At 47.2% G+C, this 25,164-nt stretch overlaps 1 protein-coding gene across 24 annotated transcripts in view; it reads right to left on the reverse strand.

Annotated features, from left to right (window-relative positions):
* The window catches only part of PDE4DIP (phosphodiesterase 4D interacting protein), a 219,141-nt gene that overhangs the window by 17,300 nt on the left and 176,677 nt on the right, over window positions 1-25,164 (reverse strand). For 15 of the 24 annotated variants that reach the window (XM_019458032.2, XM_019458036.2, XM_019458041.2 and 12 more), the window contains 12 exons: window positions 23,718-23,806; window positions 18,401-18,633; window positions 14,743-15,178; window positions 13,724-13,916; window positions 12,281-12,397; window positions 11,207-11,681; window positions 9,104-9,339; window positions 8,073-8,124; window positions 6,804-7,027; window positions 6,006-6,158; window positions 3,927-4,112; window positions 369-620 (listed from right to left, as the gene is read on the reverse strand). In XM_019458032.2, the coding sequence (XP_019313577.2) occupies window positions 369-620; window positions 3,927-4,112; window positions 6,006-6,158; window positions 6,804-7,027; window positions 8,073-8,124; window positions 9,104-9,339; window positions 11,207-11,681; window positions 12,281-12,397; window positions 13,724-13,916; window positions 14,743-15,178; window positions 18,401-18,633; window positions 23,718-23,806 (2,646 nt within the window). Of the gene's footprint in view, window positions 1-368; window positions 621-3,926; window positions 4,113-6,005; window positions 6,159-6,803; window positions 7,028-8,072; window positions 8,125-9,103; window positions 9,340-11,206; window positions 11,682-12,280; window positions 12,398-13,723; window positions 13,917-14,742; window positions 15,179-18,400; window positions 18,634-21,785; window positions 23,431-23,717; window positions 23,807-25,164 lie in introns of those variants that run through there. The other 9 variants (XM_053890505.1, XM_019458040.2, XM_053890523.1 and 6 more) reach the window with 4 other exon arrangements.

A 25,164-nucleotide genomic window follows, 5' to 3' on the forward strand; every position in this document is an offset into this window, starting at 1 on the left:
CACACACACACAAAAGAAAGAAAGAAAGAAAGGTTCAGCACTGAGACCTTTAAAAAAATCCATTCATTCATTCACTTATTTATTTAGAGAGTGTGCAGGTGACTGAGGGGCAGAAAGAGAGAATCCCACAAGGTGCAGAGAGAGGAGGAGAGAGAGGAAGAGAGAGAGGGAGAGAGAGTACAGAGCCCAGAGTGGGGCTTGAGCTCACCTAATGTGGGGCTGAGCTGAGAGGGCCCTTTCATTTCCTCCCAACTCTGTGAGCCAGGGACTAGAGGAGAAATAAAAAATGCCCCTGGCCCAGGTAAGAGAGCGGTAGACTCTAAATGAGAGTTCATCTCATAGGCCGACCTGCTCAGCTTTGTGTTTACCTGTGGGTTTGGAGTTCAGCTGACACACGGATGAGCCTGAGGACAGGTCGCCTGCCACGCTCCCTTTCTGAGGCCTCATCACATCCCACTGGCTGCTGCTGCCAAGGTAGCCAGGGGACAGGATTCTGCCCAGTTCTGTACTGCCTCTCAGAGGTGAGTGGGGCTGGGCAGGGTTGAGGTAGCGGGAGGAGCTGGCCTCTACATGGTTGCTCGGCAGCACAGCTGGGGAAGCAGGATGGACGGTGCTGATGCCTGGGCAGAAAGAAACATGAGTGAGGAACAGAGTATGGGAAGGGCAGGACCAGCAAGGAAGTGTGGGATTGTTAAGAATGGACACTAAAGGGGACACGTGTGGTGTCGGAGATCCCAGTCTGTTGCAGAATACCAGTCAGATGAAGACCATATCCTAGAGGCTATACCTTCCACCCCATGTATTTGCTGACCTGAGACACCAAGAGGCAGAGAGGATGGATAAAGTATCCGAAAGTCACCAGTGTACACAAAGGAAAAGTCCAGGGGCCCCACTCCTGGCTTCTACTGTAATTCCTCATGATGGAGTCCAGGGAAGTTCCAGCAGAACTCAGTCCCAAAGTCAGGGCATATGGCACATTCCTGCTCATGGGTGTGCTCAATGCTAGCATCCATGGGGGGATGTAGGACCTTCCATTTCATAGGCTGATGCTTTCCTAGATCTTAGGAAATCATGGGCCTGCCCCTGTGCCTAATCATCTCTGCTTCTATAAAAGGAAGCCCAGCCTGTGGGAGAGACAGAGAGAGGTGGGTAGGGCTGTAGTTTTAGGGTATTCATGTCCAGAAGGCTGCTTTCTTTCAGGGTTTATCAGCATGGGCAGCAGAGTAAGAAGGTAGCTCCACCCAAGCAAGGAGGAACCAACCTCTTTCCCTCCAACCAAGCCAAACTCCGCTGAGGGGTTAATGCAACTGGCACTTGTCAATTTTTATCTCCATTTGTAACTGGTTCTCAAATTTGGCTACACACTAGAGTCATCTGGGAAATGTAAACAAGTATATCCTGAGGCCTAGACCTCCGGGAGATTTTTGCCTTAACCGGTACAGCCTGGGCACTGGATGTTTTAAAATCATCCCAGGTGATTCTAATGGGCAGCAAAGTTTGAGAAGTACTGTCAGGGGTCTCTCCTTCCCCGATTTGCAAAATACCACATGTTCCTGAGGATCACTGGGAGTTAAAGAGGGGGATGAACATATCAGCATCTAAATCTTACTTGGGATTCAGTAAAGATGTGGTTTCCTACCTCTTTCACCCCTTTCTGCCCCAGCCCAACACAAGGCAAAAGGGGAAATCAGGGGTTGTTGACAGCTTCTTTTTAACCAAGGTCATGGAAGGTTCCAAGTCTATGAGTACCAGTGATCAGTATTCTCATGTTTCAGTTTCCTCTGGCCACACAACACAGAGCACATGCCCTAAACCATGCAAAGACACCAGACAGGTTCTAGCACAAGGAGATTTTTGCCCCACAGTGACCTGAGAAGCCGCCATGCACCACTGTCCACATGGAAGCTCGGTTTAAGGCAAACAAGGAACACTGGTAAGTTGTGGTCCATCAGAGAGGACTGTGCGTCAGAACGAAAAAGAAAGGGCTACAGTCTTCCTCACCAAAGCTGGTGGGGAAGCTTCCTCACCAAACTCTGGTCAATGGTTCAGATGAGACATGACTTCAACCCGTAACAGCAGACCCTTTTTCATGCACAGATGTCTCCTATCTTTCCTTTTGGACAAAGACAAACTGACAAATATGGAAAGGCAAAGGAAAAGAAAAGTAAGCCTGGGAACACTCTTGCCACTTTGACATGAGACAAGTTTGTTATTCATCAATTGTTGGTTTCAGAACTGCTAAAATAACAAGTTCTAGGTCAGAGACATCAGAACTTTCCATGGATCTCTGAAGAGAAAAAGAAAAGATGGCCACAAGGGGCTTCGAGAATTTAAGTTTAGCTCAGCCACATGCTCTGAGTGGGACGGTAACAAAACCATCCTATGGGGCACCTGGGTGGCTCAGTTGGTTAAGCTTCTGACTCTTGACTTCGGCTCAGGTCATGGTCTCACGGTTTGTGGGTTCAAGCTCTGCGTCGGGCTCTGCGTTGACAGTGCGGAGCCTGCTTGGGATTCTCTCTCTCCTCTCTCTGCCCCCCTGTCTCTATCAGAACAAATAAATAAACTTCAAAACCATCGTAGGCAGAGAAGTTATACTGGAAATATGGGACTAGGAGCAGAAGACAAGGACTCAAGCCCATCTCAACCACTTACGAGTAACCTTAAACAAGCACCTTGACTTCCCCGAGCTTCACCTAGTTCCCTGCTCTGGTTCTTCCTATCACACAAGTCATGTGGGGCTCAGGTAAGCTAAAGCAAGCCCAGGCGCATGTTGCTGGGTAAGCCTAGAGTGCTATACCTGTGCAAAGCTGTAATAAGTAGGGGGCAATCTTTGAGACTTCACTGGCTGTATAAAGGGAGATGTACGAACCCTCCTAAAAATGATCTTATCTAGTTGGTTCTGGGAATCAAACTGAGACACAGTAGACAGTGAATTCATTTTCAGGGTTATCAAAAGAAATAAGCAAGTATAAACAACATTTGGGGGTTCAGATATATGTATTCTTGGCTGTGGTCTTAGGTCACTGGACGCTGTGCGTGGTGACCCTTACCATCAATGTCTGGCTCACCTGAGGTGTTTTGTTTGTTTGTTTTTTTACAGGCTTATAATGTGGTTTTAAGGAAACTTCAGTGTGATTTCTAGTTTATTTTAAAAGCATTACTAGAAGGCAAATTCCTCACATGAGGGTTTTTCTTATTTTTTTAAGCTATAAGTGATCGCACACAAAATTTTTTGTGATGCGGCATCCAGCCCATACATGTATCAAAGTCTTTCCAAAAAGATACTATACACAGTCTCTAACTGATAAGATCAATTATCTCTGGGAGTCAGAGAGCAGAATTCACAATCAGATGTCACAGCCTGTGCTTCGGGTTCTGGCCGCCCACCTGTCACCTGTCCAGGGGTAGAAATGAACCTTGTGCAATAGGAATATGGGCTTTGTCACCTCTTCTGAATCCCTCCATTACTACCTTTTTTGCCCTCAACCTGATGGTGTCAGGATCTGAACTTGATTAAAAGCATTTCACAGCAGGAGAATATAATAGGCATGGAAAGGGTCCCCCTGAAAGTGGCCATCTTCTTCATGGCTGCTGTGTCTTGTGTAGGCACGGCACACAAGCTGTCTCTCGTGCCCTGACAATAAACACATCACCAGGCTCCAGCATACTTGGTGGGGCCCCACACTGTCAGCAGGGGGACAGGACCAGGTCTAGGGCCTGAGGAACCAATGAGACACACGCACCAGAAAGATAACAGTAAACACATCTCCAAAACAAGCAGGCAGAGCCGTCCCTCAGCCATCCGCTGGTGAAGCCCATGCCCTATGCTGTTTTCTAAGACTCCACTCTCGAAGCCAAAGCCATGCAGAGCCACACAGGGCGAGGCTGCAGTTGCCAAGCACACAAATGCAGCAGGAAGTGCTCACTTTCTCCCAACTGTTTCTGCAGCATCTGCAGTTCCTGCTGAGCCTGTGCCAAGGAGACCACGGGTGTCTCACAGCAGCCAAGGAGGGGAGGGCCAGTGGAGCTGAAGGGCAGGAAGCTGGGTGGAGCTGAGGGCAGTGGTGCCTGGGGAAGGCTAGCCAGCGAGGGTATGGAAGGAAAATGAAGGCCTAGAAAGTTGGGGAGAAAGGAGACATGTCATTAGAAAGAAAGTGAGAGAAAGGAATGGGTGAAAGATTGAGAAGATGAGACTGTGCCCTGACCAGATGTCTCCTTGGGGGGTGGCTATCATTCAACGTGGTGAAGGGCGAGCATTGCTACCCAAGAGGCAGGCCTGGCCGACCTCTCCGCCTTCTCCCCTGCCAGCGGTATCCTGCATACATATCCTATGCCCTCTTAGAAACTACTGGCTACAGAAGGCAAGGTGGTGCCACTGTAGCCCCGGCAGCTACGAGAGCCCATCCCAGCCATCTGAGGCACGGACAGGTCAGCATAGCCAGGCCTCAATGCTCTCAAGAGTCCCTGCCGGCCCTTGCCCCTGTGACAAGACTCTTCCTACACCTCGAACTCTTCTGAAAGCATGAGGGCTCACCCCAAGGAGGGCAGGAGCGTGCCCGGACTGTGGGGAATGTGCCTTCCTAATGCATGTAATTCAAGACTCTAGCAGAAACAAACCTCAGAATCTCAAATCAACATGTTCATTCACCAAATGAAAAATAAAGGTCTTGCTGAAGTGACTTAGGCACAATAGCTTGCATGTCTGTCTGCGTGTTCACACCACTTAAGAAAAGTTCTTAATGCATGCAGATTCTTCAGGCCCTGATCTACTAAGTCATAAACTTTGGGAGTCTGGCTTAGAAATTTGCATTTAAAAACATCTTCACAGATGACCATTATACAGCCCAGCTACAGACAGGTCTTTAGGAACCCTGGGATGTTCTGTTATTTGACTCTGTCTCCTTTTTCCTAAAAACAGTTATATGGCAGGTAGCCCACAAAGGGAGTAGAAACCAACCAAGACTGACCTGTGGAGAATGTCTCCCGTGGAAGATGATTATATTCTAAATCACATCCCTTGCCCCAGGGTGCTGACACACTATCAGGGCGACACTGCAAAGACACCCCCATTGCCAAGTGACAGAGGCCAGGCATCCTTCAGGGAGGCATTCTGATTTTGAAACCCCTGGCCTTCTGTTCTGCTTGACCCCAAAGCATTTACACAGATGTCCATGGTGCTAGGCAGACAGCTTTTCCCCATTGATTTCCTGGGCCAGCTGCTGCCTATTCTGCCTGAGAAACTTGGGAGCCCAGGCTCAGAGTCAGACACATCCCTTTCTTAAGCTTTTGGCTGACTTGTTCTCAGGAGAGATGGGGCAGTAGAAGGAAGCACTGTGCTCTCTGGGGGCACCTTACACAAACCAGCCAGTCATGGCAGGAGGGAGGAGGCGAGGACAAGCTTTGCCCTTCCCGGCCATCACTGGTGCGAAGCTGTAAATGAACAGCACACCCCTGGCAAGTAGGCTGGGACAGGTAAATGAAATGTACCCCTCGAACTGGTTCCAGGATATGCATCATGTACACAGCAAGGGCTAAATCCACGGATGGTCACGTGACATGAAAAGACTCTTGGCTGAGGACGCTGAAGCATCCTGAGCAGCTGTTGAGGCCCACAGTGCGGATAAAATGGGTATTGCTTATAGGCAAGCAATAGCTGTGAATTTCTTTCTGTGCTCTGGCTACTGTAATCCTGGGAGAATCACTTGGCCTCTTTGCTCCCCAGGGCGAAGTGAAGGAAAGAAATGAAAATGTTTAGCTTTAAAATGATTGGCCAACTGCTGGTCAAAATGGGTACACAGGTCAAAGTCTGTTGTAGATTTCTGATTTTTCTAAAATATTTAAGACAAAACTCAGACACAATTAGCGAACTAGGATGGTCCCTTGGTTTCATCTAGGATTTGATGCATACCAGCCCCTTACAGTGGACACACTGGTCCCTGACAAAGAGTCAAAGAGGCAGCTGAGGGAGAGGAGACAAAGCTCCTGCCATGTTGGCTGTCGCATACCTGGATGGGCCTGGCTGGCCTCCTGGGGGGGGTTCTGGGGAGCTGGCAAGCTGATGGGGTTGCTGCTGGGTTCGGCCTTAACCCCCTGAGGTGCACTGGTTGCTGATGGTTTAGAAGACAGTACAGCAGAATGACTCGAATGGTGGATGGAATCTACAAAACCCATGAATGAAAGAAAATGTTTGGTGGTCCACAAAGAACGGGAATCTGGCCTTATATTTAACCAGGGGTACCAGGGCAGAGCCTTGCTTTCTGGGAAAGCACCAAGCACAAGCCCTGTGCGCAGCGTTCATTTTCTTGCTTGCAGATAGCTGCCGTAGTCAGGCAGGCTGCCTCAGAGGTGAAAGTGGGGCCCAGACCATGAAAATGGCGCCTCCCAAAATACCAGGCAGGCCCGACAGCATCTGTGAACACTGACAGATACTCGGGGGGTACCGTTCAGGAAATGCAGCTAGCAAGATCACTGCAGGAGGGATGAGATATCCCATTTTAAGAGGGAGGTCAGTCAGACAGTCCATGCTCAGGAGACAGTGGGGAAGAAAAGTCTGCCAGGATCCTCTCCCTCTTCCCACTGTGGTTCACCTTGGGTCCACCAGCATGCACATCCAGTGGAGACCCAGTGACAACTCCAGAGTCATGAGCAGAAAAAAGATCCTGAGCCACTGGGGCCTATGCTTGGCGCTTGGTCCCACAGCCATGTTCAGCCCGATACACACCAAGGTGGATTTATAAGGCCTGGTTATGGACGTCTCCTCTCAGACTAGGTAAAAGCGGTACCACTCAGAAAGTGGAGGCTACCTGAGTGACTGGGGGGAGCCTTCTTCTCTTCGTAATGTGTGTACTCGCTGGCTACGTCCATGTCAGAGCAGGCCTCCAGCTCATCAGACAGGAAGGAGGAGCTGCTGGGAGAGCGCTGGGGGTCTGACAAGGCGTGGCTGCTGCAGGGCGTGAGGGACCGGGCATCCAGCTTGGCCTGCAGGACTTCAATCACCTTCTCCTTCTCCTGCAGCTCCCTGCTGAGCCTGTGGGGTGAAGCAACAAGAGGTGAAGCCGAGGTCACCGGACCAGCTAGTCCTGATGAAGGCACATGGGAAAACCACAGAAGTCAAGGGAACCATTCCTGCAAAGAACCATTGAAATAACCCATCTCTGATTAGGAGCAGAGAATAGGTGGGGTGAGGGGGTGGAGGAACAACAGCCACCCACTGCACTGGCCGCGTGATACTCTGGGGACTGGCAGACACTCGGCCACCCCTCTAAGGCACTGCTGCTCCAAATGTGGCCCCAGCAGAGCTGTGGGCTGACACCTGCTGGTTACCAGTCTCCAAGAAGAGAAGCACAGAAATTGGAGGTAAGCATTGCCATTGGCAACCAAGAGCAGTATAAGTGGAATCATCTCGTTGGTTGAGGGTCCAGCGCATATGTGTGAAAACAAAAATAAAACACTTTGTTCTTCACCACACATATCTTGAAAAGCACTATGTGGTCTCAAAGCACACTTCTGACACAAAGGGGCCTGAACTAGTGGCTACAATGGATTTTGAGTCCATATTTTACCATACATTTTAAGACTATATGCAGTGACTTGTTGAAAACTGGTTCCTAAGGCACTGTTGCCTCGCAGGGATCTGCAACATCTAGGCCTTTCCCCTATGAATGGATTCTTTGATTCTTTTTTTTTTTTTTCCCTGAGGAGATTAGACGGTTATTAAGCTAGCTGTCAACTCAACTCGGGGTAAGCCAACTCAGCACTGCACATCTCGTCTTTAAACACACAGGAGGAGAGCTGGGGAGGGGCTTCGGAGTGCTAAGGGCCCCTGAAACCTGTTTAGTTTACTTTTGGGTCAGTCCGACTCTGGGTCTGGAGAATAAAGATGCAAATGGAAATCAACAGAATTATATCAAAAGAGAGTAAAGACTTAGGCTAAGCACAACAGTAAGATGTTTCATGAATGAATGAAGTCATTACAATCAGCATTTCCTGCCCCCTGATTTGTGAAGCTGCATTCACCCTGGACCCCCTGGGCCTTGTTCCTGATTCCTTCACCAGATCCTATCTCAAATTACCTGAGAGCCAGCGGTTCGAGTCCAGCTTGATCTTTCTCACTTTTATGATCTTCTGCAAGCCAAATTCAGAAAGAAATGGTAAGAAATTAAACAGGTCCCACTTCCCCCATTACAGGAGGAGCCTCTGTGGGTACAGAATGGTGACTCCTCTGTGCATGTCCAGGATGCTTGGGAGGATTGCTTGGAGAGGCTTCAGATTGTGCCCTCAGAGGGGAGACCTGTAGGGTCTCCTGAGCTCACCAGGCAGACCTCCCTGACCTGGTATCAGCATCGTGACTTCCTCTGCCCTAAATCAATGCAGAGAAGTTTAAAAGGCACTTGCCCAGCTTCTCTCTGGAACATTCTAACTTCCAAGCCTGCCATAGATGGATTCCCAGATGTATGCTCTGTGTCCCATCATAGCATTCATGTAGAACCCACTCTTGCTCTGAGGAGATGACAGACATCCCTGTCCCACCTCTGTACCTGCCACCAGCATGTGGATGATTGGCCCCGAAGACTGATCCTGCTATATTCCCTTGGATGCTCTCAGGAAATTTTTTTGAAGTAAAGGGCTCCAATAATAACCAATATTCCCAGCCTTTGCACTATGACATTTGGTGCCTAGACCATGTCCAAAGGGCAAGGTGCTTTATCTATATTTGAATTATACTCATGTATGATACCATGCAATAAACAAAGAAACAGAGACACTAAGCCATTGCCCAAAGCAAGTTAATGGCAGCATCTGGGCCACAGCGTGGGTCTTGAAATTCTCAGGTCAGGCTCTTTTCAGTATGATGAGGTCCTCTGATCTCTTAACACTGGGTGGACACAGCCTACTTCCCTAAAGGTCACTTGCCACCAGTGCTCAAGTTTCTGCAGTTGCAATCATGGCCTCTCCAACCCATTGAGATGTGTTCCACCTCAATGCCCACCCACTAACCAGTTCTGATCCTGTAGTGGCCCCAGGAAAGGAAGTGGAAGCAGGACGTGGGTTAAAAGGCTGTGGGAGTGACTGAGAATGTGCCAAAGCCCTGTGGCCAACTTACTGGTGCTGAGTTTGCTGGTAAGCCTCTCTGTCAGCTGGCTTCCTTGGGCAAGTTGCTCCCTGAAGCTCTGCCCCAGGTAGTAGTCAATGTCATTGCTCCTAAGAAGGTCCTCAAAAGATTTTACCGTATCTTTTGCATGCTGGGTGAGAAGATAACAGATACCTCTCCCTTCTCTTATCTTCTGGCGTAGGTAGGATAGTTCTCGGGCCTGATCCTGAATCAGGGAATCATATTTCCTAATGCAGGAGAGAAGAGGAAAAAGAATGAAAAAGAGTGAATATTAAATCCTGGGCCTCTGTAGAGATTTCTGTGAGAATATCTCTAAGGAGCTCCCACAAGCTGAATTCTGGCACATAAACCAAAGATGGTATTTAAGAGTATATCCTGCTCTGACAAATGACTACAACAACTTAGTATGCCATTGTTCTGACACTGTTTTATACATATTAGTCGTATGTCCAAACAGATCCTAAGTTCTAAGGTCAATACAGTGGCAATGTTTATACTCCTTCCAGGACTAGTAGAGTGTAGACTCACAGTTGATACTCAATAAACACTAAATAGATACCCAATAAATACTAAAAAATAAATTCAGTGATTAGAATGACTTAGTCCTAAGTCTGGGTGGAATCTTTCATGCCTTCTGTTTCAAAGACCATCTATAGATGGCCATTATACAAGTTCCGGTTCCACACAGTGTCTGGCAACATGCCTTTGCCTCTTCTTTCATTAGCAGGTAGAGGCTATTCTCCACCTCCTTAAATGTGGGCAAGCTCTGTGACCACTATGACCAAGATACTATAGTGGAAGTGATACGGTGCCAAGTCTAGCTCTTAACTGTCCTGGCAACGACCAATTCTGGTCTGTTGGAAGCCAGCTGCCATGCAGAAGGGCAACTACCCTGAGACCACCATACTATGAGAGGCCACCACCAGGAAGAAAGACCCCAGAAGACAAGAAGCCACATGGAGAAAGAGAGAAGCCAAGGAGCACTGCATCACTAGATGTGTGATTGAAGAAGCCACGCCCAGCCCACTCAGGACTTTCAGATGACTCCAGCCCCAGCCACCATCTGATGGCAACTGCATGAGAGACACCCCCAGTGAAAACCACCCTGCTGAGCCCAATCCGCATAAACTATTGTTTGAGGCCACTAAGCTTTTTAAGTGGTTTGACACTCAGTGCAGGTAACAAGGACAGATACCGAGATGGAAGTCTACCCAGTGTTTTCAACACAAAGTACCACTACCAATAATAGTTCTGGTAAATAGTATTGAGGAGTTAGTATGTGTTATGTAATTATAAGTGCTTCTACTAATTCTTTTTGTTTTTCAAATGTTTACTCACTTATTTTTGAGAGAGACAGAGAGTGTGTGTGTGTGTGTGTGTGTGTGTGTGTACAAGTGGGGAAGGGGCAGACCGAGGGAGAGACAGAATCTCTCTCAAGCAGGCTCTGAGCCACCAGTGCAGAGCTCAACATGGAGCTTGAACTCACGAACTGTGAAATCATGCCCTGAGCCGAAACCAAGAGTCGGAGGCCCAACTTACTAATTCTTTTAAACCTAACAACCAGGCTTTGAGATAGGTTCTCTTACTATCCTCATTTAATAGATAAAGAAATAAGCCCAGACTGTGTGCTGACAGCTCAGAGACTGGAGCCTGCTTCAGATTCTGTGTCTCCCTGTCTCTCAGCCCCTCCCATGCTTGTGCTCTGTCTCTCTGTCTCTCAGTAATAAATAACCACTAAAAAATATTTTTTTTTTTTAAGAAAAGAAAAAGAAGTAGGCCCAGAAAGTCCAAGTAAGTGGTATGGCTAGAAAGTGCCAGAGGTAGGATTCGAACCCAGGCAGTCTGACGCCGGTCTTACTACTACACCACATATCCTGTCACTTTGCTAACAGGTTCCTGAGATGAAATGCCGGAGAGCTGCTGTCTCCCAGCAGGGCCCACCTGTTCTTTCTTCAGATCTACGCCTAGCCTGTTAACAGGTGCTCTGCTGATTGCCCCGACTGGTCCTCTCTTCCACCTGCCCGGGCTACCCAGCCTCAAACACAAACTTAGCCAGCATCAGTTAAACAAGGGTCCAAAGAGTGCCCTCCTTACCCAGGCCACGAGGCTGACCTCAGCTCCTCGGCCAGCTTCCCTTCCGCTCCAGTTTTCGGGAGCTGGGCCTCTAGCTGGGACACTCTCTGGATCAGACTCTCCAGATCCTTTTTAGCCTGAAGCCCTGGGGGGTAGAAAGCCCCAGTGCCATCGGACAGCCACCCCTCATCCTCGTCAGTGACACTATGAGGGGAGGATCCCTCGAGGGCGCCAACGGCCTTCAGCTTTCGAGGTCTCTCCAGACTAGATGAATAATCGCTTGTCACTGAGAGGGACCGCACCCGGCTCTTGAGGTTCTGAATGATTTTGTTGGCGTTCTGCAGCTGGGTCTTCAGGTCTCTGATGTCCTTATGGAGGACAGAGATGTCTTCTGACTTTCCACACGCCTGGAACTCCTGCTTCCCTCGATGGCTCTCCAAGGGCTTTTTCCCAGGGGGGCTGGCCAGCGGTGAGCCCATCAGGTGCTCCTCGCACTCTGAGAAAAGACAAAGACATCTTCCTGAGTAGAGCTGCATATCCTGCGGTAGCTGAAAACTGCTCTGTGGCTGGGCTAATCATTACTAGAGCAAAAGTTGAAGCAGAACTTTATTCGGCCCTGCACTCTCCTAGCATTCAAACATCGTATTTCTTACCCACCCAACGGCCCTGCAGGTCAGGTCTGGTCACCTTCTGTTGTACTGAGCATTTTTCTTCTCTTCACGATTTCTGTTTGGTGGGTGTCCCTACAGTCAAAGCCATTTTATTGTGGACAATTTTTTAAACTTAGGGTTAGCACGTCCCCAACAGCTCATCTTGTCTTTTCATTAAAAAGTAAGCTTTTTCTAATAATCTGTTGGATGGAACTTTTTTTTTCCTTTTAATTAATGGCAGTATGTTGAAAACTAATTATAGAAATTCAAACTCATGCTCAGCCTCATTTGGGGCAAGAGTTCTCTGCCAGACTCTCCTGTCCTCTCTGGTCCTGTGTCCCCTTCAGTCCTCAACACCACCCCCAACCCCAGCCCATCAGGGGTGGGACAGGCCAACATCCCCCAGATGTGGGTGGACAGGTAAGCCCCGCCCTCATGCTCCTACCAGGACTGGTGCTCTCCTCCCGCTCGGCCTCATTCTCGCTTCGGCCACATGTCTCATAGCCCAGATCCTGGAGGTCCACCTGCACCTGCTTGCTGTCCTGCTTCACCAGGGATTCACCTGCTTGGGAAGAGACAGAGGGTGTTACAGAGGATCTGAATTTCCCACATACACCCTCAACCTCAGTGACACACGCCCTAGCTCTCAGGGGGTAGGAGGTCAGGGCCAGAGTGGGATGGGTGCTTCTTTGGACTCAAGTGGGAGAAGAGACCACCCACTCCAGGCAGGACTTCCTTCCATGGGGTTGAGCCTATGTCTGCTGCCGATGATCTCACCTACAACAACCGAGGCTTTGTAGGGACCAGACATCTCTAAGTTGGGCATTGTATATTATCCTTAGAAGCCCCAGTGAAACTAGCAAGTGCTTTACCCACAAAGTTTCAGTAAATACATGAATGGAGCTGAACTAATATAGAGTCCTAAAGCATCTAAATCCTCACTGTTCAGTAAGATTGCTACTAGCCACATGGGACTACTTCATATTAGATTAATTAAAATTAAATAAAATTTCCCAAGTTGAATGAGCATGACTCCTAAGCAGATGTGATGTAGATACAGAACATTTGTATCACTGCAGGAAGTTCTATCAGAAAGATTCTAATTTTTTTTAATGTTTATTCATTTTTGAGAGAGAGACAGAGAGTGGATGGGGGAGGGGCAGGGGGAGGGAGACACAGAATCTGAAGCAGGCTCCAGACTCTGAGCTGTCACCACAAAGCCCGATGCAGGGCTGGGACCCATGAATCATGAGGTCGTGACTTGAGCCGAAGCTGGATGTCCAACTGGCTGAGCCACCCAGGCACCCCTGGAAAGCATGGATTCTAGACCAAAGATGATGATGTATTTTTGAAGAATATGATTTGGTGCCAAGAGAAGGAGAGAAACTATCAGTTTATGTCGAGAGAGGTAAGACATTTTGCTGACTATACCAAAAATCAGCAAATCTAGGGGCACCTGGGTGGCTCAGTCAGTTGAGTATCCCAACTTCAGCTCAGGTCATGATCTCACGGCTCGTGACTTCAAGCCCTACATCGGACTCTCTGCTGTCAGCACAGAGCCCGCTTCAGATTCTCTGTCCCCCTCTTTCTCAGCTCCGCTCGTGCACACACACTCTCTCTCACTCTCTCTCTCAAAAATAAACATAAAAAAATCAGCAGACCTAGATGTTAGCCCATTTCCTCCCTATATGCTCACTGCAAACTTGCTTTGTTCTTTATTCTTCTCTGCCACGTGCAGACTGAAGTTACATATCCACCTTCCACAGTTCTAGGGCCGGAGTCAGGATGACACTGGTTTCGAGTCTGGGGAAGAAAAGTGAAGTCTGCAGAGCACACAGCTTCTCGGGGAGAAGACAGACGCCTTGGTGACGATGGGCCTAAGACTTACTAAGCATGACTCGGTATTTCTCCAGCTGATTGGCCTGGGCAAAGACCGTGGCTTCGGAGATCAGCAGCTTCTCCTGGAGATCCTGATAGCGCTGTCTGCATTGTGCCAGCTGGGAGCGCAGGTGCTTGGTGGATCCAGGAAGGCCACATTCTGACTGAGGCCCAGGGTCTCTGGCCTGGGGCTGGTTATCCAGCTGTGAAAAGAGCCAGCACAGACACCAGGGTGGTCTGAGGTCACGCACTGTGCAGCAACTGCCGCTGCCCCTTCTGAGCCTTGTGGACTCTCTGCATGGGTCTGTCACAGCGTGCCTCATGCCACTGGCAGTTGCTTGCTTTCCTGACCGAGCTCCCGCAGACCTGGGATAATGTTTCATTCATCTCTGTGTCTACAGCACATAGCACATCGCCAGTAGAGTCTACTGGGAGCTCTGCTCGAATGTTCGTGCAATGGTTAGAAGGAGAAGGGGTAGAAACCTCTGCTTGTTTCTCCCTGCTCTCAGAATCCTCTACATTCTCCATTTACTGAACCCTCAGCAAAGCCCCTCCCCTTAAGAGGACCCCACTAGCCCCTCCTGAGCCTCAGGAGCAGACACCTGTGATGAGCTGTGACGAAACTGGCAGTGATAAGGGAGAGATGTCATTACACACCACTTGTCTGGGCTGCCTTAACTCCAGGCATCCCTAGACCGCATCCTATGAAATAATCTGTTCCGCGCCTTCCCTCCCCACTGTTCTGAGTACTAAAAGGGCAGAGACCAGCTCCTACTGCCTGCTGCCAATGCCTACTGTGTTATCTGGAAAAGTAAGCACTCCAGAAATACGTATGAGAAATTAATTACTCAAGTAATGTTTATGACATGATGTTGTAAAAGCCTTTCTAAAGGCTGAATGCGTGAGGAACATTGCTGCTGCTCGTGGTGCAAAGGTGCCCTTCCCTCAGTCCCTCCTGACCCACAGGACGGAAGTGTTGCCTCCAGCCCTTCTCCAAGGGTCTTTCATTCCATCTATTTCCGCACTTACTTGATCGGCAGCCCCTGCGAGGGCAGCCCCAAGGTTGAGGCTCTGGGGCCTAGGGCAGGGCTTCGTGGTCACGTGCTCTTCTTCTTGGCATTGGGACTTCTCAGGAAAACAGCCCGGCTCTGCATTCATCCTGTCGATCTCCTGGGCCAGGCGCACGAGGAGCTCTGGACTAAGTGGACTATCCCTGTCCCTGCTGCTCAGCACCAGCTGCTCTTTGAGGAGGCTGATGATGCTGTGGGCATTCTTCAGTTTTCCCTGGAGCTTTCTGAACTCGGCCTGAAGGCTACTCTCATTCAGACCCCCCTTGGTTGCCACAGTTCCCAGCGTCACCTCGCCCTTCTCCTTGTCTTCCTCTATCTCCCATCCGTCAGACATTGCTTCTCCTATCTGCTCTTTCAGCTCTGCATTCTCAAGGCAAAGGCTCAGCATGGCATTCCTGCAGAAAGCACACACAGTCAGGGGCTGCTTCTGGTCTCTGCCTCAGGTCCCGACAGCACCCCCCGTCTCAGTCCAGCAGAGACTCGGAGACACCCCAAAGCGTGAAGCCACCTCAGAGGCCTACAGCTGCTCCCTTATACCGTAGACAAGGGAACCAAGGCTCAGGAAGAGAGTGAGCCTTGCCCACACTACCACCGCTCCTTGGTGGCAACACAATTACTAAAAGCCTTGGGCTTAACACACTCCGTCTTTACCCATGTCGTGGAGCCCTCCTATTCTAATTTTAAGTGGCCTCTGGAATAAACAAGGTTAAGAAAAAAAAGAAAGAAAGAAAGACCTTGCCGAGGGCAAATTTATTATTAATTATCTATTAATTATCATCAGTTTCCAACCACTGGATGAGAGATGGGGACCTAGGAAAACACGAAATAAATAATACTAGTCAGAACTGCAACCAAATGTACTTCTTTAAAAAAAAATTTTTTTTTAAATGTTTATTTATTTTTGAGGGAGAGAAACAGGCAGAGTGTGAGCAGGGGAGGGGCAGAGAGAGAGGGAGACACAGAAACTGAAGCAGGCTTCAGGCTCTGAGCTGTTAGCACAGAGCCCGACGGGGGGCTCGAACCCACGGACCATGAGATCATGACCTGAGCCAAAGTCGGACACTTTACCGACTGAACCACCCAGGTGCCCCTCAAATGTACTTCTGTAATTATTTGCTTTATGCCTGGCTCTTGTGATAGATCATCTTTAGGAGGGTGGGGACTCTTTCTGTCCTGTTCACTCTGTATCCCCAGAGCCTCTACAGTGCCTGCCACAGACAACATTCATATTTATGGAAGAAATAAAACAGATAAACAACTAATTTTCACTAAGACATTCTAGGCCCCATCCTTTCTTCACACTAAACCCTTCAGCAGGGTTGGATGGAAGCAATAAAAAACATGGCTTTAGCAAGGCAATGCATTTAAATAGGCATTTTGCTTAACCTCTTTGAGCCTCAGTTTCCTTTTGCATAAAATAAGGATCACTCATACCTACTGAAGTAATTGGATGCTGAAATGAAATTGCATATATGGTATGGTTAACTCAGGGTCTGAAACAGAGAAGTCATTTAATCCTGCTGTACTAGCTGCAAACCTGAAAAACACTAACATAGAATCCTATGAGGTGCTTGTTAAAAAAAAAAAAAAAAAAAAAAAAAAAAAACACCCAAAACTTTAGAGCTAAGGCCTATCAATCTACTTTTTACTTAAGTTCTGCAGGTGATTCTTAAGCACACTAAATTGAGAACCACTGACTAGAAGGGGCAAAGGAAACAAGTAATTCACACCCAGAAGGATTAGCAGTTGGATAACCCCCCTCGATTGGGTTTCTTAGAATCCTGAAGTCTTGGAATCAAGAGCAGGGCTTGTCTAGTGAGAATCAAGGAAGATAATTCTTTAGGACATAGGAATCAGACAGGCTCTCCATGAGACAGTTTCCTCAATGGAGAAGAAGGGGGATAGGGCTTTTGCCAAAACAGAGGTGTAAGAGGGAGAGAAGGGAATGCATGTATAGTATGGAAAACAATGCTTGATATTATGTTATAGCTTCATGTTTTGGGGGAAAATTCCTTTGTTTTCATGATAGTAACTGATGAAGTCTCAAAAGATGGATAGATCCTAGCTTCTACAGTATCTGTGATTCTTAAGGTTGGGTGGAGAACTAAACCAGAGTTTCAGGTTAGTAACTCCAGGGAAAAAAAGAAAATAATCCATGAAGGTACTGACATGTGGTTTGATTGTATATTCAGCTGTAGTATCAAAAGAGATGTACTGTTCTTACCCATGAGCTTAACCAAGTTTACATATAAAAAAGGCTAGAGAAAAGTTATGTTTGGGGCAGCTGGCTGGCTCAGTCGGTAGAGGGTGCGTCTCTTGATCTCGAGGTTGTGAGTTCAAGCCCCACATTGGGCAGAGAACTTACTTTAAAAAAATAAACAGGGGCGCCTGGGTGGCTCAGTCAGTTAAGCATCCGACTTCGGCTCAGGTCATGATCTCACAGTCCATGAGTTCGAGCCCCGCGTCGGGCTCTGGGCTGACAGCTCAGAGCCTGGAGCCTGCTTCGGATTCTGTGTCTCCCTCTCTCTCTGCCCCTCCCCTGCTCATGTTCTGTCTCTCTCTGTCTCAAAAATAAATAAAAACATTAAATAAATTAAAAAATTAAAAAAACCAAAAACTGAAAAAAAGTATGCTTTCACTTAAGTAGAAATAAATATCATAATAATTCAGAGTAAAAGAACCAGCATGCAGGATGCCCACAAGAATATTTCCAAAATTGTTTGGCAAAGTATACAACATAGAAGAAAAGGCTCAGATATTAAAAATTGGAAGGCAGGGGTCTAGCCATGGACTATTATGCAACTTTGAGCAAGTTACTAGAACTTTTTAGACCGGAGTTTCCTTGGCTATGAAATAAGTATTAAGCTAGATGCCAAGGTCCTCTTTGGCACTAATATCATTTGAGGACTCAGGGATGTTTAAGTGGCACATAATAGGGAAACAGTAGGGCATGAGTTAGATTTGCACCGCCGTGTTCTAAACAACAGGACACGAGGATTATGACCCTCAGGGGCGAATGAATGAAAGGATTAGCTGTACATCATTGGCACGATCCTGGAGCATCTTTTGAAAAAACACCGTTAAAAACAGAGTGGCCCATCTAGCCAGTGAATCAGCTATCTGCCACTTTTGTAAAGCTAACAAAACAGCAGAGATGATTAAAATTGCTATTCCATGATTTAAGGATTTACACTGCTGAGGGAGAGCTGCGTGGGGATGAAGGGGCCCCTGTATAAACTCTCCTCCACAGACCATTCTGCCCTGCATGTAATAGTGAAGCATCGTGGGTAGCAGGAGATTCCTCATATGATCCAGTCAGTTCCAAAGAGCAATGCCTGTCATACAACTGGGAGGTTTTCACTTGTGACTGTATGGCTAATAATGGGCATTATTATATTGAATTAAGACCACATTTAAATAATTTGAATGGTAATTATTGATAATCACTACTATCCAATATTATTAACTCTTCCATAAAGAATTTGAGCCATTCGTGCATGGAGCTTGGGCTGTGGGCCCAAAAGCCCTAAGCACAAATGCTTGGCTGCAGCAAGGTGAGCTCCTTGGCTCTGGTGGCCTCTCCACCGCAGGCTCTCCTTCTCTGGGGGGTGTCCTACCTGATGTGGGCCACAGAGGAGAATCCTGCTTCCTCAATTTGAGCCTTTAGCTCTTTCAGTTCCCCCTCAGCTCTTCTTTTCTCCTCTAAGTGCTGGTGGATCTCAGCCCTCAGGTGGAGCATTTCCTCCTGAAGACCCCTGTTACCATCCCCTCCTGTCGAGGAAGGAGGGGGAAGACATATGTTCTGGGTCTCTGCAGCTGCCAGGCTTTTCTCCAAAGCCACCTTGATGAGCTGAAAGGAAAGCATAATTTAAAGAAGTTAGGTCATGAAGGGGGATCCCAAAGGAACATCAGATTGCAAAGGCAGCCTTTAGTGGGGACAAAAAAGACGGCCCTAAAACAAGCTCCCCCTAAGGACTTCCTCAGCCATAAGGGTCCTGGGCACTGGTTTGGGTGGGGAAGACACCAGGAGAGTGGGGAGAATTAGTGCCATGGGCAGGAAGAGCAGCATCCAGAGGTAGGTGAGGAAAAGACACAAGCACTTCATAAATAAAAGCAAATGCCAACACATGAGGTGTAAACAGGACTGGAGAGCGTGGATGCTGTGATTGTTCCCTCTCCGTGGGACAGAGCGAGGAAAGTCTTCTCACAAGTCAGGAAGCTTCCCTGACTTCCCAACATTGGAGTCCTCAACTGCAAAGAGCACAGCTTGAGACACCAGCACTCAAAGCCGAAGGCCATGTCTGTACCTAAGACTCTAAAAAGGATGACTAAGTCGGAAAGCACTCAGCTACGGGTAAAACAGAAGCTTAATTTCACGAGCAGCAGGAGAACCACACCCTCCAACGATGGAGAAGTTAGTGAGGCCACCTGCCCAGCAGCCAATGTCACGTGCTATTATCCTGGTGCTGATGCTGCCAGCCAAACTCTCTACAAATCTAAGCTCGTGAGAAGGAAACAAGGTGGAAATAATTTCAGCACACCTTTCTATTAAAAAAATTTTTTTTAATGTTTATTTACTTTTGAGAGGCAGAAAGACAGAGCATGAGCAGGGTAAGGGCAGAGAGAGAGAGAGGGAGACACAGAATCCAAAGCAGGCTCAAATCCAAATCTGAGCTGTCAGCACAGAGCCCAACGCGGGGCTTGAACCCACGAACCACGAGATCATGCCCTGAGCCAAAGTCGGACGCTCCATTGATTGAGTCACCCAGGCACCCCAACACCTTTCTGTTTTTTGAGGATCTTTTTGAAGTTACTCTTCAGTGTGTCAACTCAAGCAGGTTATATAGTTTTTCCTCAAAGGAGAATTGTTTTAACTTGAAGACTTTCTTATTGTTCCTCTCCAGTTTTCCCTAGGCTTTTAAAAGTGTAGAAACCAAAACCTGAGTATGACAACCTACTCAGTGTATGACTATTTTAGTGCAAGGATTTCTTGTACATTTGTCCAATATTAATACATCCCAGTGTCATGCTGCTTCATTTTCCTCTCTGTGACTGCACTCTGGGATTCTACTCAGCTTCAGGTATATTGTTATCTTCCAGTTTCCCACCTCTCTCCCACAGCTGTTTCTGGGTCATGTTGTTTCCTCTATGTGTGTCAATAGTGTGACTTCCACTTGTCACTTGTAAATTCATTCTGGCTATACAGAATCATTTCTCAAGGGTCAAAGTCCTCAAAATATTTGATGTGCATCTCCAGAGATCAAGGAGTAGCCACTCGACCGGGGATGATTTGTGGAGTTAATCATATGCTTTATACCTTCATTCAGGTCACAAATATATTGAACAGAACAGAGCCCAGAGCAGCTTAAGTGGATCAATGATTGAGCTGCTTGGCTTGGCACAGAGCCATTGACTTTGGCTGGTAACCGAGCGTGGTGAAATCTAGGCTGTGAGTGTGGGGGGGGGGCTGATTCACAGTGTGCATTTGCAATGGCGGTGAGCAGCACAGCAGTTGAGGTTGCAAAGGAAAAGAAAGAAGAAACGTGCATGGACACAGTTGCTCATTTCCTAGGCATTTCTAGGGTTCTGAGCCTGGCATTTGTCTCTACGGTCTGCTGCTGGGCTTAGTTAGGACTGGCCTATCTCCGCGTGTGCCACCAAGCATTTGGGACAAAAATCAGGAAAGGGGGACTGGATAAAAACCACTTTTGAAAATTTAGGACCTCAATCCCTCATTTAAACTATGTGATATTACCTTTCTATGTAAACCCTTTCCAACTAACTTCAATAAACACTGCCTTCAGCTTTGAATATGGGCACATTTATTCTTTTCTAAAACTTAAGGGTTCGTTCCTTCTGCCTGAAAATAACGTCTCCCTGTAATGTCTCACCTATTTTTAAAGTACCTTTCTGGATGTATGTTATCTTCTACTGACTGAAATATGCCTAGTTTCCTTAAAAAGAAAGTTAAGAGCCATGGAACGTCAGTACCAGGAGGGACCTGAAGGCTCACCTGGTCTAATTTCCCCCTTAAAAATGAGAAAATAGAGAGACGATTTGTTCCCAGGCTAATTTGGGTTTTCTTATTTTCACGTTAAAGGGAGCTTACTTTGGCTAACTTATCTGTAAAATTGAAATACAAATGCATGAAAAATGACTCAGAATCTAGCCTTTTCAACAGTTTTCCTTTCCCATCTATGGAAAGTTAATATTTCTATATTTCTCCCAAATAAACCCCCAGGGTTTCCAGTCTGTAGGGTGGTAGTATGGATCCTTTAGGCCCACCGTTAGTTGTATCTAACAGGTTCCTCCTCCACCACCCCGCACCATTTCCTAACTCATCTGTTGTAATGCTTCCATGGTATAAACTTTGTTGTATGCGGGGTTTCCTTTTACCCCAGAGAAGTCTACATGCATGTCTGATCTCTCGTTTGCAATGAGTTGTTTTTTGCCCAATTACATTATGTCTCACCATGTAAATCAGTTCTCACACAGCATGGAGGGCATTCAAAATAATTTTTCCTTACATTCTTCACACTAAGTCTACTGACTTTTTCCTCCTTCGTCACATTTGAATCTCGATTCTTGATTAGCTTTTTTCTACTGCAAAAGTTAAAATGAAGGAAGGCACTACTTGATTCATTTCACCGGTGCTTCCCAGGTATTTACAGACTTACATATGCTTGAGAATGGGATTTTGTGGGAGATGCCTGGGGAAAATTACCAATATAGCTAGACCTGAGACTTCCTGGGGTGAGTGAGTCTAAAAATAAGAACGAAGCAACTTGCTGTGGCCAAAAGATAGCTCTTGCCTTGGAAGGAACACCAAGTTGGATGTGCTTGTTAGGGGAAGATGTGTATGCCTGAGGTAGGAAGGTAGCCTGGTGTTGAGTAAAGTTTACCTTCCAAGGACACAGCAGGGAGGAACTCAGAGACTAATTATAAGGGACCATTTCCCTGGAAACCAGCAAACACAGTTTTGAGAATCTTGACACAGAACAGTTATGACAAAAGAAGCTTTATTCGTTTGGTAGCAGGAGAGTCACACCCTCAAAACCCCAGAAAAGTTGAAGTGAATTTACAATGATTTCATACACAAAGGTTCCTCCTACCCCAAACTGGAGACAGATTTTGAAGGACAGATGATGGAAAGAAAATGATGCTTACCCAAGACATTCTTCGTCCAGCAGGTATAAAACTTTTTCTATCATGAGTCAAGCCCTAATCTAAATGTCTGTTAACTAATAATTTATTAAGTATTGCTGCCAAGTAATAGGGCAGACGTTGCAAGGGAAATATACATGCTCCAATGTAAAGGTTTATTCCAGGGTTGAACTGACCTCCTCAAAATGTGGTCTGGTCATTTGCTGCGTGCTAGGCTATAGGAAGGAAGGTTTGGGAAGAACAACTCTACAAACCAGTTTGCCCACAGCTGAGAATGAGAGCAAGGGGCTTGTGCTACCACACGTAGGTTAGACCGTGTTAGTCAGAATCTGGTTTTCTTCACATCTGTGTCTCTTGTTCACTTATTCTGGAATTAATCGGGTCCACAGCAGCAATAACCACCAGTGACCGGCAGACTTCCCAATCGAACTTAGAGTGGACATCTGCTTATCTTGCAGATCCCCCTTTTCTCCCCAAAGCTCCTCAGGGACATCAGGGCATGGGAAGCAGAGGAATCTGTCTGGAGGGGCAGTAGTATCCATCATTCAGGTCACAAGCATTGGTTAGGGGGACTCAGAAGAAGCTGTTCAAGCAAAAGGAGAAGAGGAACTCATGCAGGATCTCGAGGGAGACGTGAGGGTCAGGTACAGCTCAAGCAACAAAAAGGGGAGCTTGGTGGAAGGTAAAGAAACTGTGTGGAGGATATGAGGGATCTCAGACAACTACCTACTTGAGGACTACTCATGTCCTCAAGAACCGAAGACTGTGACAAGTTCCGTGAGATGTGAGGAATGCTCGTGTGGGCTCTTTTTCTCATACAGGAGGTATAGAGGCCAACCCAGAAAGCCTCATGTCCCCTGAAGTTTTCCTAATAGCTCCAAGGAAGCCATCACTGGAAAAGCCCAGCTACTTCTGCAGAAGGACAGATACCAATGTTCCACTTTCTCCCCAACAACTCAGAGGCATGGTCCATCTAGGAGACGTGATTGCTAAATGTCACTGGGCAAGGTGGAGACACAGAGGAGTGCCAGTGAGTGCCATGGGGTCACTGTTGGTGACTTAATCTCTGAGGTCCAGGACATTCAACTCTTGAGCTTGAGAACATGCTGGTTTACACCTTCACTGATGGTTGGTGGGAACAGTGTTTCAGCCTTGGGTACCAAGTTCTGAGGTTTGATGGGGGCTTGCTCTTGAAGTGTCACCTGCTGGTCACTGGCATGTCACAACCTGCATGGTCTGTTGGTCGCCCAACAGACTTCTCTTTTGCACAACAAGATTTCACCAGGACAGATGCCTACTTTGGAAGCATTCTGATCCTCTCGGAGGTTCTCAGAGAGCACTCTCCTGAAGCAGGTCTTAGGCCTGCACCTCCCCGATCAGCCCTCCGATGACTCCCTGTCTTCTGTGGTGTTTCAGATACAAAAACCCAAGAGGGGAACTGTCCAAGGCCTTGTTGTATGTAAAGATTCTTCTGACGCTAAAGCTATAGATGGTACATGGGAGCAAGGGTGGGAAGGAGGGGGCAGGGAGTGGGAGCAAGAGATAGAAGGAGTAAAAAATAAAAAATAAAAGTAGATTGGAGAGAAAAGTGGAGTGAGGATGGGGGTTGGCAAGGTGGCTGGGAAGCTTGGGGGGGGCAGAAGACTGGAAACTGGTTTTTAGTAAAAGATAGCTTCTTACTTTAGGTTTGCAGGGGCTGCAGGAGACCACCAGACCCCAAAGAGCTATGAGCCTTCCACCCTGGGAACCCAGAACCTGACTTGGACTTACCTGCTGGTGGCTGTTGTGTGCAGCCTCCTCCTCGATGCTGTCGGTGAACTCGGTACTAGCATCTTCAGTATCATCCCCTGCAGCTGCACCTGGAAGTGAGTCCAGAAGAAAAAGGTGACTCCTTTCACAGGTGGCTTTCAGATAGCAGCTACAATTACACTTTTTTTGCACCTGCCTCTGATTTCTTTCTTTCTCCACATGCGTGACCCCCTAGCCAGCAGGGCTGAAGGCAGGACCAGTGTGCCAGATGTGTAGAAAAGCCTTTTTTGCTATCACTATTAGTATAGCATTGGACTAACATACAACTTAAGTCTTAAAACCTTCTATGGCTTTGACTGCACAGACCTGTACCTGAGAAGCTGGCTGTTAGATAGGGTGATCACCCTTCTCACCTATTTCCAGAAAGCCTGAATTATTCTCTGTCCTGCCAGTCTGGCAATGTAATAACTTTCTCTTCTGAGTTATGGGCCCAACATGACTAATCTTTTCCCCCACTAATGAGTGCTCAGAGGGTCTGTATTTACTCGGGATTAAGGGCACCCGACTTTTCTCATACTTTCCCATCTCTGGGATCAGTTGTGCATGGGGTGACAATCTCTCTGAAGAACACCCCTCTAGGGGCTTTATGTCCTACAGAAGCTCAAGTCCAGTCAAGACTCAAGGCACAGAATGATTTGGGTGCTTCCTAATTCCTTCCTTTAACCTCCCTATCTCTCTCAAACTCTTGTTCAATGCCAACATCTTTTGCCTAAAGGGTTTCTTATACGTCTTTGTCCAAGTGGGTTTTAATACTTTTTTTTTTTTTTAGTTTATTTATTTTGAGAGAGAGAGAGAGAGAGAGAGCGAGCGAGCAAGCAGGGGAGGAGCAGAGAGAGAGAGAGAGAGAGGAAGAGACAGAATCCCAAGCAGGCTCCATTATGTCAGCGGACCACAATCTCACAAACGTTGAGATCATGACCTGAGTAGAAATTAGGAGTTGGATGATCAACAGACTGAGCCACCCAGGCGCCCCATAATACATTCTTTTATTCCTTAAAGATGAACACCGTCACCCTAGAACACAAACATCTATGCCTTGCAATAAGGGACAAGTAGCTGAAATTCATGGTCTGGGCAAAGGTCTTAGACAGTGTTGATCAACAGAACTTTCTGCAGTTCTATGCATGTGCTGCCCAACACAGCAGACATATGTGGCTACTGAGCACTTGCAATGTGGCTAGCATGATTGAGGAACTAAACTTTTAATTTAAAAATTCAACTAGCCATACATGGCTAGTGGCTGCCATATTGGACAGAACAGAGCTAGGGCCTTTCTTCCTCTCCACATCTGTCTAATAAGAGACTGTCCATCCAATTTTAGATTAAGACCTGTGGCCCACATTACTCATTTCTTCTGAAAATGGAGGATTTATGATGGTTGATTCATTTTAACACCAAGGAAAATACC

The sequence above is a fragment of the Panthera pardus genome, unplaced genomic scaffold (assembly GCF_024362965.1).
Source record: "Panthera pardus isolate Hobbes unplaced genomic scaffold, ASM2436296v1 HiC_scaffold_11, whole genome shotgun sequence".
Taxonomy (NCBI): domain Eukaryota; kingdom Metazoa; phylum Chordata; class Mammalia; order Carnivora; family Felidae; genus Panthera; species Panthera pardus.